The sequence below is a fragment of the Pezoporus wallicus genome, unplaced genomic scaffold, assembly GCF_028554395.1.
Source record: "Pezoporus wallicus isolate ANWC-B61680 ecotype Strahan unplaced genomic scaffold, APGP_CSIRO_Pwel_v1 contig_787, whole genome shotgun sequence".
In the NCBI taxonomy this organism is placed as follows: Eukaryota; Metazoa; Chordata; class Aves; order Psittaciformes; family Psittacidae; genus Pezoporus; species Pezoporus wallicus.
This window is the reverse complement of record NW_026641881.1, coordinates 172,459-190,114: the sequence shown is the minus strand read 5'-3', so window position 1 is coordinate 190,114 and position 17,656 is coordinate 172,459. Positions and strand designations below refer to the sequence as shown.

Below are 17,656 nucleotides of genomic sequence, written 5' to 3'. Positions count from 1 at the left end.
TGCAGGGAGGGGGAGACCAGTTACTAACGACCAGTAACCAAGCCACTGAGTCAACAGCAGGTCACTAAGCGCAGGACAAGCTAAAGCAAAAGGTTACTTGTAAGTTGTACATGATCATTCATCTGCCTCAAGAGGAGAAACATTCCATGGCAAAGAACTTATTGAATGTTTGAAGCCAAGGAGCAGACAGTTTCACACAGAGGGAAAATGCCAGGTTTCACCTCCACAAACAAATCACTGCTGAGAAACACAAATATTCTGCTTTCCTACTGGTTCCAACCCAACTGGCTTGGAGACTTGAGGACACGAGGAATTAAATAGGAGAATCAAGTCAGAGCAGGCCAGCTCAAATGCCTTTGTCTGAAACACTTCTGACCCTTGGACATTCTCTTAATTAGGCTAATTCTTTATAAAGTCATCCCATTCTCCCCTACCTTTGCAACACCCGTAACGCCTGCCTGGAATCCTGTGATCCCCAGCGGCTTCAGCAGTTAGTCCAAGACAAAATCGACCCAGAGAAGAGCTATTGAAAGGGTGAGGTGAAAATGGCTAGAAATTAAGTGATCCCCTCTGCTATGCCAAGTTTTATATCTGTTACTTAATATTAGGTACACTGCAGCATTCTGTGCAATAGCAGAGGTAGGGGGGTTGGAACTATATGATCTTTAAGGTCCCTTCCAAGCCAAACCATTCTGTGATTCTATGATCTCTTTATACATCTCAGAGAGGACACATGCACACACACACACACACACATATATATATATAAATATAAAAACATATATATATATACACACACACACACACTATTATACCAAGTTTTCTAGAGACCAGCGATGGTGAAAGCCAAAGAAGTTGGTCTCTCTGGGTTCTTCTAGAGGAAATGGAGGCAGATAGGATGGAACCAAGGCAGATTTCCCTCAACATCAGACATCTATAAAGGTTGTAGGAAAACTTCTACTTGGATCTGTGGTATAATTTTGCCTTATAATGAAATACATATGGCTACTGAAGCACAAGATAAGGCATCATGGAGATAAAGTGGCTAGACAAGAACAAAAAACCTGCAAAGGATGTCATTATATAAGTAATGAATTGCATTATCCCTATATCATAATTTAGCTCATGTTTCAAGAGAAAGTAAGGGAAAGTTTCTAATGTCACCAGTCCTGAGCTTGTGGCTATTTACTGCTTCTTTTGGTGGCTTTACAGCTTGTGAACCTTTAGGCTTACACACAGTTACCAACACCTATTTTTTTAGTTGACATTTTCTGTATGCCCACTTCCCTCAGTTCTTCAAAGTTCAACAATAAATTTCATCCTTTAAATTTCAGAAATCCCAGGCTGATCTTGATTCTGGGCTCCTGCCCAAACCCAGCATTAGTGCTTCATAATAATATCATCACCAAAATTATATCTTGTTTCTTGAGTGGTAGAAGCAATAAACCCATTTCTTCCACAGACATGCAATGGATGTGTACGCACACCTGCCCCCAGACACACATGCTGTAGGTATACTGGCAGGTGAAACATAAATGGGACAGGAGTCAGGTCTGTGCTTGTGCCTTTTTCTTTGTGTGGGTGCTAACTCTGGTCTCACTCCTCTAAACAGCCATCAGGTTTCATGAGGTCTTTGAAAGCACATCTTCAAAGGGAAGTACAGCTGTGCAAAACTGGGATCAAAGCAAGCAGCAGGGTTGGTGAGGAGGAGGCAGGGAGTCAGGACAAAACAAAGTAACCTACATGAACATTCCCTTCAGAAATCATATTTTCAAGTAATCTATGATTTTGCTTTCTACTATTACACACAGATAAAAAAAATAATGTGCATGTTCTAAAGTGAGGAAACTCTTGTTTGACAAAGAAACCTAAATACCAACTGTGGCCATCAACATAACAAAATGAAAGCAGAAAAGTTTATACACTGAAAAAGTCCACGGGGATATTAAGACAAAGAAGCACATGCTCTTGCTGTCCTCTTGTTCAATGGCATTTAGTTTCCACTCTTGTGCCAAAAAAAAGTATGTCCATCAGCTCTGCTAAATGACTGAAAGGTTGTATCACGGAAAGATCTATTTTGCGGTAAGAGTTATTAGAATTGATTGTAATAAAAGTAATTCAGCAACACATCAGGTATTTCATTCTGTGCTGGTATTTGAAGACTGTGGGTTCAGTATGTCCATACAGAATGTTTTGCCTGACAAAAGCAATACAGACTGTCACATAACTAAAAAAAATGCAGTAGTTTCCCTTCTGTGGTATATTTGCTAACAGTATCTCCTCTCCTTTCTCCCCCCCTTTTTTCTTAAATAAATAAACTACTGGATTTTGGAGGTTTGGGTTTGTTTTTGTAATTAAGACATTTAACGGTAACCAGGGGTAGCAGGAGAAGACAATTTAAAGGACCTCAATAAATTCTAACATTAAAAAAAGAAACCCCAAACCAACAGACTTCCTGACCTGAGGAAAAGTAAGAGACCTCCACTAACACAACTTGCAAAAAACAATACAAAATAAATAGAATCATAGCATGGTTTGGGGTGGAAGGGACCTTAATGATCACATAGCCCCAACCCCCTGCCATGGGCAGGAACACCTTCCACTAGACCATGTTGCTCAAACCCTCTCCAACCTGGCCTTGCACACTGGCAGGGATAGGGCACACTGGCAGGGATAGGGCACCCTGGCTTTACTAGGGGCATGAGGAAGAGAGGGGAAAAAGAAACCATAACTTTCCTACCACTTCTCCCTTTCATTCATTTACAATATGGAAAGAAAATGAAACAACAAAAACTTCAGTAATAGAAGAAAACTCTCAGAAGAAAGTAACTCCCACAAGAAGTGGCCCTGGGAGCAACAGACGATCTCTCTAGGGAACCGATTTTTAAATTCAGCAGCTGCCATGCCCTATACATTGGCTACTGCTCCTGCTTCAGACCTCAGCAGTGAAGGTCTGACTCCTGGGAGCTGGGGATTTCTCACTGTTCGGAAACTCTGGGACATTTGTGATGATTCACTGCATCTGGGAAACACAGAAATCATGGGACTCAGCAGTCCCTGTGGACCGTTATCCCAGATGACCATAGACCACAGGAACACTGTAATGACCTGTCAGTGACAAAGTTTCTTCCCAGTCCTTACCAGTCAAAGGTCAGTTAAAAGTGTTTATAATTATCCTGAATCACTGCAATATTTTCTACCATAATTCTTCTCACTATTTATAAGCAAGTTCAGTGGTCTTTGTAGTTGTCTACATAGTTTTTGGCTTTAACAAGAAAACTGGCAAAGTTCTATGGAATGTAGATTTTTTTTATATAACTACATGAAATTAAATTATATATCCATACATATTCATTTTAATATTTCAAAAAAAAGTTATATTACTTTCTTCTTTTAATCCAAATCATTAAGTGGGGGCAACCCAATTTACCTTGCCAGCTGCTGTCAAAGTCAGTTTTCAACACCTTTTTTACCTCCCTTTCTCTCAATAAAGCACACAAATTTTTTGCAGTGTTTGTCACATGAGATTTTCCCATGATTTCAATTATTTTTATTCCCTGTGCCTGCCCCTTTCAAAATTGGACATGCTCTTCAAAGACAGTGGTTGTCTCTAGTTCACAATCCCAAGGAGGTTCACCACAGTTTACAACATCAGTCATAAATAGTATTCTCAGCATCATTTCCTATCTTGTTTGGATACACATGGCAATCTCTTTTTTTTTTTTTTAAATAAAAAAAATCAGATGCATTGCATTTACTTCCAGTATTTGAGTGTATCTATCAGGACACTGACCAATTTACAGCAGCTGCTTTCTACAGCACATGAAAACCAGTTTTGAATGCAATGAAATTATTTAGACTTCAGAAAAATACAGCTCTACTCACTGACAACACTGAGACCAAGGAGGTGAAAAGGTTTCTGGATGCTGACCTACCTCAAAATCTATCAGCTGCAGGTTGGCAATAAGTGTCACTAGAAGGCCACTGTTGTACAGCTCTTGCGCCAGCTGAGCCACGATTTCTGTAGGTGGCTCCTTGTCTGCGGTTCCACACAGAATTTCCTTCATTGCTTGCAGAGATTTTGACACTTCCTCTGATGCCTGTTTGCCAGCACACAGGTTTTGTTTAAAAAAAAAAAATGGAAGAAGAAAAAAAAGCATTTTACTTTAAAAGACAAGCAGTTCAAAACCAAAGCTTCTAAACGACAATGACTGTTATCTGTTGTAAAACGGTTTAACAACTTTATGTAATTCCTGAGGCTGGAGGATTCACGCTGGATTCTGCGGGTCCTACACAAGCACAGTTACTTTCAATTTAAACACAGCATGCCACCACTTACAGACCACAGGCATAAAACGGGCAGTTCCTGAGCAGCAGCCCTCGACCAGCTTTCCCCCTAGTTTATATAGCAAGCATGACATCATATGGTCTGGAATACCCATTTGGTTAGCTGAGTCACCTAGCCTGGCTGTGTCTCCTTCAGCCTCTTGTGTACCCCGAGCCTGCTCGCTGGTGGGGTAAGGTAAGGAGCAGAAAACGCCTCGGCTCTGTGTAAGCACTGCTCAGCAGCAACTAAAACATCCCTGAATTATCAACATCACTTTCATCTTCAATCCAAAACACAGCACTGTACCAGCTACTAGGAAGAAAATTATCTCAGCTGAAACCAGGATACCCTGCCAGCTTTGTACTGCCACCACCTATCTCTCCTCATCAAGTGTGGTTTGAGCTACCATCATCCACAAGCGATTTGCCTCCTGAGCACGCAGACCCTTCAGTCTCAGGTTGGTGAATTCATTAAGTGAAACAATTGAGCAACCTGATCTACTGTGAAGTGTCCCTGCCCATGGGAGTGGGGGTTGGAACTAGATGCTCTTAAGGTCCTTTGCAACCCAAACCATTCTATGATTCTAATTTGCTTTAGTAAAGCTCACAGCTGCCACCAAATGAACTAAAATAAGTCTTTAATCTTTTGCTCCCATCTACTGTATGCTAATTCAGTTTCAGGTATCTAATGTAAAGGACAAATCATGAATCACCTTGCAGAATGTCTTGACCAGAAAGATTATAACAGGAAAATGAAAGAGAAATACATATAAACAGGTAACAGCTTAGTGTTTGTGGCAGTCAGCAGGTTTAAAAGAGAACAACAACAGCCCATTTCCCAAATGGTCTGGCTCACACTCTCCTGCCAGGTTTGTTCCACTTCATATAAATAAAGATTCTCTGGAGCAAAGGTGTTACTTTTTCACATGTGTACATGCTTTAAATCCCACCACCCTCAACCATGGGGCTATGGAGGCAATAGCTCTTCCTGGGCTGGGGTATATTTAATACATGCATGACCCACAGCAAACCTGCGTTGGATTTTTTGGCAGGGAGTAAGAAGGAAGTAATGGACAGGTTTGAAAGCAAAGCTGAGAATGACAACTAAGTGCCAGGCAAGATGGTTAAAGATGCTGAAGACAGGACAGCATTTCACACCGATACTGCAAAACCTTTATTTGAAATTAGTGTTTCATTAGTTTAGCAGGGGAAAAAAATATACATAAGGACACGGACAGAAAACCCAGGAGTCGTCTATAAAAGCTAACTGGACATTAAAGGATATGCAAAGCCAGATCAGCAATTTCGGTATCTCTCTCACATAAACTCAAAGGAAAAATGTCATACTTTCATACCACCCCACTAATCTCCATAAAATAAAACCACAGTGCTCCAGAGAGGTATCTCTAAAGTGCTGCTGATCTGCCAACACTTTAATACAGATTTAAGTCACAGGTACACCAGTGAATAAAAATTCTAGAAAAAGCCTAGAAATCCTTAAAAACAAAAAAAAAAAGCAAAACCAAAACCCCAATAAAAAGCCACTTTCACATTACACCTACCTGGAAGATTCAAAGATTGATTTTGCACACAATAAAGAAATGCTCTCCCCCAATCTGTTTGTACCTACTCTCAGTTTTCTGCTAGTTGAGATAGGTCATGATGAGCACTGTGTAAATGAATATGACTATGTGATAACTTTAACCACAGCAAAGTCTTATTTCTTACCATCACTCAGCAAAAGAGCCTATTTTTACCTCAAATGTCAGTGGTATGTCACTAGAGATATCCCACAGAGTACAGATGGGATTAACAACAGGGGTGCTATCTTGGAAACTAAAGCTCTAAATCTTTATAAGAGCTGTGCAAATATTTTCAGATCAAAGGAAAAACCCATACATTTTTGGCTTTTCATCCATTCTGGGCAGGGTGTGAATCTCTGGCATTCTGTGGTAAACAACACATTAATTCCTTTCCTTTCAAGTAGAAGTAGTCCCGATATATAGAAAAATCTCTGCAAGACTCAACTTTAGGTTTAATTTTCAAAAGGAGGGCAAAAAGCAAAATGAAAGAGAAAACAAAACTACAGAACACTGTGGTGTTGATGGGCACAACTGAGCACCACAGCTGTATTTCTCTAATCATCTGCCATCCCACCCGCTCATCTTCTCAGCTTTTCTTCATGCAAATTGCATTTCATGTTTAACTTCCTCCTCATTCACATCCACTGGATAGTCTGGTTTGTCACCAAAAGCCATTCCTGGTCAAATTTAAGGACAGCTTGTTGGTGCCTATCCTTCATACTCTGTCCAGAGGAAAACTGTAATCCCAAACACAGATTCTTAAAATAACAGCCACTTCTACCCTCCATTTTGACATTCCCACTTAATCTCACAGCATTTTTACAATAATATCCTAGTACATAAGCACTGGTTCTGGGATGGAAACTTGTCCAAGACTCAGAAGAAAAAAAAAAAAAAAAAAAAGACATTCCAAGATCCAAAGACCCAAGATCTGTCCAAAACAAACAACAAATAATACAAATGACAGAAACAGAGCCGCAGAACAGCTTTGTCATAAGAAGCCAGACTCATTCTTATCCTCTTTAGGAGAATGTGCAAAAACTAACAAAAGCCTCAGCAAGGCACCCTTCCTTCAGCAATGCCACAAGCAGAACTGCAGTAACAACAGGAAAAAAAGATTTGCTAGAAATTCCAAAGCCTATCACGACTTCCATGCTACTTTTTATTTTCCATAAGCAACAATAGCAAAGCGCTGCAACTGCCACTTCAGCAGAAATTACAGAGCAAAAGAAAAGGTTTCATGAAATATCAAAGCACTTTAAGCCATTTGCCTCAATCTTGCAATTAAGCACAATCTTATTTCTAGCAGATTTTCCTTTTGGCTTCTAGACATGAGTCTTTTACATTATGACTAAATGTATGCCATTATATATAGAGAAGCTGGTGTGAACAGAGGAGAAAAAAAAACAGGGAGAGGAAAATACTAAACAAAGAATCCCGAACAGAACAGCTTATATATATTACATGCAAATGTCAAAAATGAGATATGCCGAACTTTGGACAGTTAAAGTTGCAAACAGGAACAACAAAGCACAAGATGAAATGCAAGCTGATTCCCAGCACACAGATCAATTTAGTGTTTGCATTGCTGTCACTGCACAGATGTCAGGATCTTGACCTCCAAAAACAACTTAGGATGGAAAAGACCTTTAAGATCATCAAGTCCAAGTATTACCCCAGTTCTGCCAAGTCAACCATTAAACCATGTCACTAAGGGCCACATCTACATGGTCTTTGAACACTTCCAGGGACAATGATTCCACCACTTTCCTGGGCAGCCTTATTCATCCTTCCAGTGAAGAAACTTGCAGGTTTATAGCCTACAGGCATCTCAGTTCACAACACTCAAACTTGGGATGATCCAGTTCCACCACAGAACACTAAAATTCAGGGTGGGTATATGGCTAAGTCTCGAGTTACAAGGCTGATTTGCAATAGCTGTGTAAGGGCAGTAAAGGAGAGCACTACCTATACTGACCTGCACAGTGAAAGCAGTTTTATCAATACTGGCCATTTCTTCTCTGCTTTCACCCAACACAGGACTAACAAGTTAATTTGAACAAGAAGTAACTTTTTATCCACAAAGCATTGTTTATAGTGACCGGCAAGAGGTTTCTGGATCTATTTTGAAATAAAATGTTTTGTGTAAATGTTGAAACCTAATAATCCTTGGATTACTCTGCTAACCCTGCTAGACTAGACGATGTACAATAGACTTGGAGCTGGAAAACTGACAACATAGATAAGCCTATATAAGTTCTCCAAGTCAAATTATAAGGTTGTTCAACTTCCCCTTATAAAGTTGATTTTTTGTGAGCATCAATGTGTCTTTTCAAACCTACCAACAACAAGACCTGGAAACCTTGACTTAAGCATACTTTTCTCAAGCTTGTTTTCCTCATAGATTCAAGTCTTACAATTGTTGATTTAATGGGACCATAACACAAAGAAAGGATCTTATGAAGAGATCATTCCCTGAAATTCTATATGAAAAAAAACAACAAATCTTCCCTGAAAGACATCAGGACTCTCCTTTCTGTAGCTACCATGCATGTGAAGACCAGCCCATTTGGTTCCAAAGGTCCAGCCTTTAATATACAGAATGGGTAGCACTACTATGCCTACACTGGAATATTTCCATACTCCAGGGCTGAGCTTTCTTTCCCACAGTGTTAATACCAGGTTCTTCAGTTTAAATTGCTTTGCCAGACCTAGAAGGCAATTTTTGAATTTTATCTATTTTTTTTTGACTAATCTTTACAGGGGGGCCAAAGTGCATGACAACATTCTTAGGGCAGTAATTTAGCATTATTAAAGAATGCTAAATAATGGTTAATTTTTTTCTCTGTATTCCACAATTTCTTATTTTTTTTTCACAAAGGGATTATAAAGAAATCCTACAAGTCTTTTTTTCTGTTCTTCTAAAATCTTCCAGAGAGATTTTAAAGAGGAGCATGGAAGGCTAAAACAAAGATCTTACCTGTTTTTCATACAGAAAGCTGAATTTTTATTTCCATAATCACATGAGTTGGGACTTTCTATACTCAAAGGCTAAGTTGTTTTATTTGCAACACTGTTTGTGCATGATAAAGCAAAAAAAAACCAAAAAGCAGAGCTTTGGCTTCAGAAATCAAAACTTCATAAAGTCAGGCTTTTAAAAACAGAGATACTTTACCAACAGTCCTCAATTTCAGCAACTTAAATTTTTCAGCTATTTCAACTAGCTTAATAAAAATTACCTCTGTTGACCAACCCTGACCTTCCCCTCCTTAGCCACTTAGGGCAGTTTCATGTTTATCTTAAAAGGGTCATAGTAAGTGCTCACAGTCCATAACTGTTATGCTTGTCAGAGACAGATGGATCTCCAGTTATGCCATGTAGATGCATTGCATCTTTTTATGCCTCTCCAAAGAAGATTACAGAAACCGTAATGGGAAAAGTATCAGGCCTTGAATAATCAACAATCTAAGCTCCTACACCTGAACTGCAACTTTTCAAAGCTTTCAGTGGCTTGTCTCTATTTTACCTCTGTTTCACCAACAGGTTAGAGGTTTCACACACATGTACATACGTTACAGGTCAGAAGGGCTTATTCTTACTTCTACTCATCCAGGAACTTAATATAACATTTATGACCAACTATAACAGTGAAGAAAAAAGCAGACTGCATGAACTTTTTCCACCTTTCCAAACTCAGATACCAAATATACATAAGAAAAATACAGGATGTCTGACATCTGTCATCTGCATAGTGATCAAGAAATCCTCAACTGTTCATAAGAATATGGCAAATAGGATCGTATAGCTTCTGTTTATGCACCTTGTATATTTCCAGGGCAAAAATCTCCTTCTAAGCTCTTGCTTACTTGCACAGCAGCAGAAAGTAACACACACAGATGCCTGCCAGTGTGATGTTAAATACTCCAATGCGTGATTCAGTGAACTGCCAGTATTCCATGCTATATATTACAACCAAAAGCAAAAAGCTCCTTGGTTTGGCTTTATCTTGCTTAAAAATATTCTGTGTGATTCAAACCAATTTTCCTCCTAAAAGAATAGTGCCAATACAACTCTCTCTACATGCAACTGTTAGGACTCCCTTTAAGAGCCGTTAGCAGAATGCAAATCCAACATCTATGTAGCTTCAGGGTCATCCCAACTGACTTATTCTTGGTAGAATTTCATGCTTAACAGATATACAGGAACAAATTGTGGACGTTTTGGGTCAGGAGGCATGAACTCTGCCATTTAGCAAAATAATAGAACTCAAGGAAGCTGGCAAAGACAATTTGGCCAAGCAAGCACAACAGGGAAACGCCTTGTAAAAAGACGTATAATTAAATTAATAAGACAGGTTTGCCCCACCTGAACATAAATTCCTTTCCCACTGTTAATCCTGTAATCCTGCACTTAACACAGGACTGGAGGTTGTAAAATCCTTAAAAATACTTATAAAAAAAGGCAACAGATGAGACTTTTAACTCTCAGCACCAGTACCTAATTGTATCTGGAGTTTCTCCCATCTCTAGAGCACTAACAGGCTTCAGCAGAACAGAGAAGCTGAAACATGAAATGCCCCACAAAACCTCACGACATGCAGAGCTGGAAGGAAGGCCAAGCCCTTCTTATCTCGTTCTCTCAGTTTCTGTGTGCAGCAATGAAGTTGAAGGCAATTTTACAACTGACTTTGGCAGCTGCAGAATCACATCCATGATTATCCATGTTCACAGTAGTCTTACAACCATTCTTCCATGAAAATGCACATCACATCCTCCGCACGCACCTCATCCTGCACCCTGGTCCCCAGTCATTTTATCAACACAGGAGCTAGCAAGGTGAACAGGAGCTGATAATGGCTTCATTATTGTGAGGTAAAAGGGCAGGATTTATTGACATAAAAATTTGTCTGGAAATCTTACAGTCTTTCAACTGTAGCCTTAATAAAGTGCTGCCTTCCTGACCCTTTTGAACAGCATCAAATTTGTTACAGTAGATAGAGATGAAACAAAAGACAGATTGCAGTGACCTACCTGAGCAAGCAGTCTTGTTAGATATATGCAAGTGAAAGAGGCAGAAGCTAGACACTTCAGGTTATTTTACATCTAGCTTCACTACATTTCTGAACACTGACTAAAGGTGCTGCAGCCTACAGTTCTGCCTGCCAGGGAAAACAGTCAGCACAGTGCCCTAAACCAGCTCTAACTCACTTGGGTTCATCTTCTGCCACAAACCCAAGTCTTAGACCAGCTATGCTAGAAACTGTAAAACTTTCAGCCCACCTAGGCCAAGCACAAAGATCGGGCCAAGTTTCAATGGACTCCAGATCTGTTTGCTGTACTAAATTAAAAAGCCTGTGCCACTCTGCAGGCTTCTGCTGCAGGGCAGGTTCAGAAAATGTTACCAAACCTGTAGGAACTGCAGATGGCACTGAGTTACAGCTGCCGCACCCAAGGGTGTCTAGTTAGCAGTGAGAGTGATGTGTTTAAGGACACCCTTCGATGACATACTAGATGCCACCTGCAACGCATTGTGCAGACCAGATTTAGCAATGAACACAAGATGTGGAGAAGTCACTTTGTCACTCCCCTTTTCTCGTGACATGGGTCCGGCATCATTTCTATTAATGTGCTTTTTACAACATCCATTAACAAAGGACATGGCACCATATCAGTAATAAATGCAGTGGCATGGCCAGCACGTCACACACTGTCTGTTCTTCCTCAGGTTCAAGCAGATCTGTCTGCTTGATACCTGGATTTCTCCTCTCTTGCTCCCTATTTACGTGCATCCTCCAAACACTACCGGAGTTCATGGCAGAAAGAAGGAACAGAGTCTAAGCTCTGAAGGCTTCATCTCCTAGGTATTTAAATATGGCCCTGTTTTTCTAGTTCATTCCAGAATGGGTATTTCTCATTAAATCCAAGCACATCTTGCTTCTGCATGACAGAGATTAACTTTTTATAGCATTTACAGAATTCTATAATAAAACGTAATTAATTGTTCTTCACCACATCAAGCCTGAACAGGATGACAGCAATTGTACGTGCTACAAGAACACCTTATATATTTCAAATGTTGGAAGGAATGAGGATGTCTGATAAAGAAGACAAGGCAGCTTTAGTCCACTTTTTCAGTTCTGTCTTATCCTACTTGATCTCCCAGATATTAGATTTGACAGTGCTGCAATATCTTCTTTAAAATAGATGTCATTAAAAAAAAAAAAATTAAAACCACGATATTAGGAAGAGCACTTCAGAGGAAAGGATCCATGTGTGGTGGCACTTCTCAACCTGAGCTCTATGAACCATCAGAATGTAGCTGAGAAAATGTCAAAGCTTTAGGTACACATATATCCATGCAAGCAAACAAAAAAAAAAACCCATAAAATGAAAGAACCAAACATTCAAATTTAGCCTATTTTTCAGCTGAGAGTTTTAAAAAAGCATTGTGGCAACACTACATGCATTCATAGTTAAAAAAAAGATACATGGAGGAACTGAGTTAAATTCAATCCTTATCTAAGAAGACAGATGCTAGTCCAGTCAACAGAGCTCAGTCAAAATCTGAATGGGTCCTATTCAATAACAAAAAGTATCATTAAGAAAGGGTGCAAACGTCTGTATATGATGTGTGCACATGGCAAGGAGTCTCAGAAAATATGCAGGATTGCCTTTACACTTAAAAATGGCTTCTCTGCATCCTATTTACCAAGTTGTGTCCCTCCCCCTTCTCCCATTGCTCATAGAGCCTTAACTGATCTGCTGTAAAGCTCCTTCTACCTGCATACTGCATAACTTGCTAGGAATGATCATTTTAAATAACATATTATTTAAAAACAGCCCCTCCAAGGCACAGATGGTTCCTGCTGAAAGTCCCACAAAGTTCTGCTAGAAGCATCAAACCCCTCCCTGTCCAACCTTGCGCCTCCGCAGCTGCCCAGAGCATTTTCACCTCAAACTTAGAATTTCTCAGCTGGGAAAGGAAATGAGGAGGTTCTTCACCAGCCCTGCAGTTAATTCAGGCTTTGCCACACTTCTCTGCCAATTCTGGCTGTATTAGCAACTTTTAGCTCTCTCAGCCCACATACCACATTGGCTGTACTACAATAACAGCTCAATTGTCACAGGATAAATCTTCCTGTTTAAGTACCCGAGGCAAGTCCTTGTTGGAAGCTATTCTGCACAGAAGCAGAATCAGGAATGCTCCTAGAAGTCCTGGGAACCTTGGGTTTATGGTCAGGCACAACAGTAACCCTCCAGTTCCCGCAGCAGACAAAAAGCCAAAAACCCTAAAACTTGGAGAGCCCCGATTCCCAGACTTCTGCATTCGCAGGCCCACAGGGTCCAAAACAAGCCCTGGGATATCCAGGGTCTCTGGCTCTTGCAGAGAGCCAGACTTCTGGGCCCTTTTATGAAAATCTGACACATTTCCTCTCCCTCTGGAAATCAAACCGGAGGTAAATTTTAGAACCTTGCCAGGTTTTGAAGAGCACAGAGTACAGCACTGTGCTTTGTTTTGCTTTGCTTTTGTTTCACTTAAATTTCTCTAGTCATACTCATGAAAAGACGTTATTCATCAGTTTTACTAAGTAAGGTTTGAAAATCTGTGTGCCATTGAAAGTCTCCTCCTTGCCTTTTCTTCTCAAAACACAAACAACCCTTAAAAATGGTTTTACTAAGCTAACAAAACTGTATGGATAGTAAGAGATGCGATGGGGCGATTGTTTTTTGCAAGAGTTATTTTTCCTGCCATTTTTAAAGTTTATTGTTGCCACTGCACCTAAGATGCTTCTTACCATTCACTTCCCTAAACTCAAGAGAATGAATACATCTATTTTCTTTAATAGGTATTTCCGGACAGGCTCAGTGCAACACTTTCAATGAAAGGTAGCATTGCTGAGGACTCTAACATCTTCCCTTCTGTGTGCTTTCTCTACATTGCAAAGCAAAGTCCCAGGTCAACAAGTCACATAAAGCGTATCTGTGAATACCATCATAGAACAGGCTGATTTCTTTTTCTGCCTTGCTGCTGAAGCAACTGACTTGTCCCCTGCTCCCTCCTTTCCCCTTGTCAGGAGCAGCCTCCATCCCATACTGATGAAGTATGGCAGAAAATACTGAAAACTAATCCCCTCTTGTAAAATAAGTGTCATCATTAAATTCATGAGCTGTTTCCATCCCTAATAGGGATGCCAGGGGAATGCTTCCATCTCTTTTGCTTTGTGAGGAAAACACACACCAGCTGTTCTGACTTTTATGAAAAATTCACATTGAGTTCTTGATTTTCTAAGTCTGAATTTCTCCTCTTTTGTCACTGACACCCAAATAAACAAACCAGCTGAAAGCTAAAAATCCTCCAAACCACAACTAAGAGGAGTCATGCTGCAGAGCAAATAGAAAAGAAACCCTAGTCTAAAGCTTCTGCTTTGAATGTCTTCTTTAATCAGGCTTCGAAAGATGAATTCTGCAGAGGAGAGAAGTTTCTGTTGGTTTATTTAGTTACTTATTTTAAGTTTTAGTTCAGAGTCAAATTCCCTCAGTGCTTTCAGTTAACTGAAGATATTTCAGCATGATACATCAAATACCAGAGGGCTCCCTGAAATCCGTGTGACTGATCTTACATAATTAACACACACTGAGCTATTTGCTTTGAACCAAAAAGTTTCAAGAGGATTTCACTCATAGTGTGAAGGACTCCATGCCTACCTTTTGGGTTGGGCTTGTTTTAATACTGCCTCATTCGCAAGGTGGGGGAAGCACAACATGCACACACAAACAGCAGCTGCACAAAAACAGTGTTAATGTCACTTAGCTTAGCAGCTATTTCTGTTTCCACTGACATTCAGTTTTAACCTAAAATTAGTTTGTTGTTAATTAAAATCATATAATTCTGCTACAGTAATACTACAGAAGGCTGGAGTCTCAGATGCCAGGAAAAAAAAAAATAAAATTATTTGCTCCTAACTGGGAGCATTTTGTACGCTGGGGTGCATCTTCTCAACTGGTTACTGGAAAAGTGGCTAAAGTTACTCAAGTCTGTGTCACAGACTTGGAGGAGAGCAATATTATCAGCAGAAACTTAGCACTGCGATTAGAACATGAACAGTACAGCTCATAGAATCACAGAATGGTTTGGGTTGGAAAGGACCTTAATACCATCTAGTTCCAACCCCTATACCATGGGCAGGGACACCTCATGCTAGACCAGGCTGCTCAAAACCCTGTCCAACCTGGCCTTGAACACTGCCAGGGATGGGACATCCTCAAAGTCCTCTGGCAACCTGCTCCAGTTCCCCACCACCACCCTCACAGTAAAGAATTGCTATCTAATTTAAATCTCCCCTCTATCAGTTTAAAGCCATCACCCCTTGCCCTACGCCTACAGTCCCTGATGAAGAGTCCCTCTCCAGCATCCTTGCAGGCACTCTTCCGATTCTGGAAGGCTGCTCTGAGGTCTCTTCTCCAGGCTGAACAGCACCAATTTTCTTAGCCTATCTTTGCATGGGAGGCGCTCCAGCTCCCTTATTATCCTCATGGCTTTCATCTGGACTTGCTCCAACAGTTCCACATTCTTCTTCTGTTGGGGACACCCAAAAATATACACAGTACTCCAAGTAGGGTCTCATGAGAGCAGAGTAGAGGGCAGAATCACCTTCTCTGACCTGCTGATCACACTGGTCATTTAGGAAGCACTAGCACCCAGAAGGTTGGAAAGTATTGACAGAGTGAGATCTCTTTTATATATACCTGAATACATACAGGTTTGCCATTTTATGCAAACAGGGTTCATTGGTAGTGTGTACTTACACATTAACTGGCAGCCTCATTTGGTATCCTAAGAAAACAATTAACAGTATTGTAGTTTTCAAATAGCCTTCCAAGCTGTTTCATTAGATGCAGTACTGTTTGAAGTAGTAGATCACCCTTCGTTCTGGCTAAGGCTCCTGGATCTCAAGATTTTCTGTCTGACCCCATATCTGGTGTACTTTACTTATGCAAAAGCCCCCTGATTTCAGCAGAACCATTCAAACACAAAACTATTCATGTGCAAGTGCTTGCAGAATCAGGGCAGTGAGCGAACACAATTTTATCACTAGCATAACAACCTTACTGGTCTTCAACAACATTATTTCATACCTTGTCTGCCTTTTTTTCTTGTTTTTCCAATATGGCCATGTTTTCTTTCAGAATTTTCACAATCTCGGCAGGATTTTTGTGCGATTTACTAAACAAAGGCATGTTTTTTCTTCACCTGGATTTCTTCCTTCAGAAGAGTTCTGCTTTAAATCAAACAAGAAACAAGAATAGCTTTTAAAGTTTATATGAAAATGAAATAAAAAACACAAAAACATAGTGAACAAGAAAAGCTTATGCCTCAGGCACTATTTTGCTTCAGCTTCTCAGTAGAGGAGTAAAATTCCTCATGTACAGTTACTGCAAGTTCATCCAGGATTCACAAGCCACCATTATCAAGTGAAAATCTACTACTCAGCACCAGTGCAGGAGCTGAATGTTTCCTGAAACTGCTCATCTGCAGGTCAGCACCCCAGTGAGTCTATGCCTATGTCCAACATTTTTTGGACACTGAGTATCTGGCAGGCTCCACTAGATTTCTGATAGAGGTTTCTGCTAAACTTCACCAGCTTCCACATGATGCAGGTAACACCAGCATATCAAAAGCATCCTCTGTTTAGGGCACCACAAGATAAGGTCCCAGCTTCTCCACCACTGCTCCTTCTTCAGCTGCTTTTCTTTTTCAGCCTAAAGCTTCTCAAGAGGAAGCAGTTTAAGCTATCCCCTAAGCCCGACAGACTTCAAGAATCTGTGGGTCAGATCTCACTTGTGTAAAACAGTGCCTGAATTAAATGAAGAACAATGAATCAGGCCCAAATACAGACACAAATGTTTTTGTGACATTTAAATGAAAGATTAAGCATTTTAATGAAAACAGTTCTGTTTGTTTAGTTTAAAACATTCTTCCTCTTTATGTCTGGAAAGGCAAATACCACATCACTGTATTTATACACAAAAAAAACCAAATAGCTTAGTTGCTGATTCTACAGAGCATAAAGTTGTGAATTCTCAAGGGTTTTGCTCAGGGTCCAATACAAAAATATGCTGAAGTCAATGGACAGACTACAGATGGGAATATGCTCTGGTTAAGGCGGCTTCCAGGGAGCACAGCACCATTTTGGCTGCACTCTAGTTTGTACAGTAACAAAGAAGGGATGGGAAAAAACCTTTATCCCTTTCCACAACAAAAGACAACCATCACCATCTCTCCACACACACATTTGCAAGCTTAGTTGTGCATATATACACAAACCACTTAAATCTCCTTATACTTCTTCAACTTTTACAATTAAATAATAAATAAAAAAAAATTAAAAAAAAGAGCTTTATACAGGAGCTTTTAAAGGCAAGTATTAAATGAGCACAATACACACAGTATAAAGAAGAAAACCCAGTGGTCCCAAAAATCCCAATCCTTTCATGCTTTGTTTTTACTATTGACACACTACAGAGTCCATCAGGCAGTATGGCCTCATTTACGCCATACATCCATGTGTTACTAATTCCCAAATGTTCTATGGAATTAATAAATACCCAGATTAGATATACCGTCTATTACAACTATAAAGAGCAGCCATATAAACCAATCAAGTACAAAATTCAAACCATAGATGAGTACTTTAAAAAAACAAAAAAAATCCATACAGTCTGATCTAACATCTTATTAAAAACACT

General features: G+C 40.0%; 1 protein-coding gene across 1 annotated transcript in view; it reads right to left on the bottom strand.

Moving 5' to 3' along the window:
• CAB39L (calcium binding protein 39 like) overlaps nucleotides 1-16,178 on the bottom strand; it is a 36,773-nt gene extending 20,595 nt beyond the window's left edge. The window contains exons 1-2 of the mRNA XM_057425662.1: nucleotides 16,046-16,178; nucleotides 3,936-4,100 (exon numbers count right to left, since the gene is read on the bottom strand). Of these exons, the coding sequence (XP_057281645.1) occupies nucleotides 3,936-4,100; nucleotides 16,046-16,147 (267 nt within the window). The 5' untranslated portion in view covers nucleotides 16,148-16,178. The remainder of the gene's footprint in view (nucleotides 1-3,935; nucleotides 4,101-16,045) is intronic.
• Nucleotides 16,179-17,656: the final 1,478 nt, after the last annotated feature.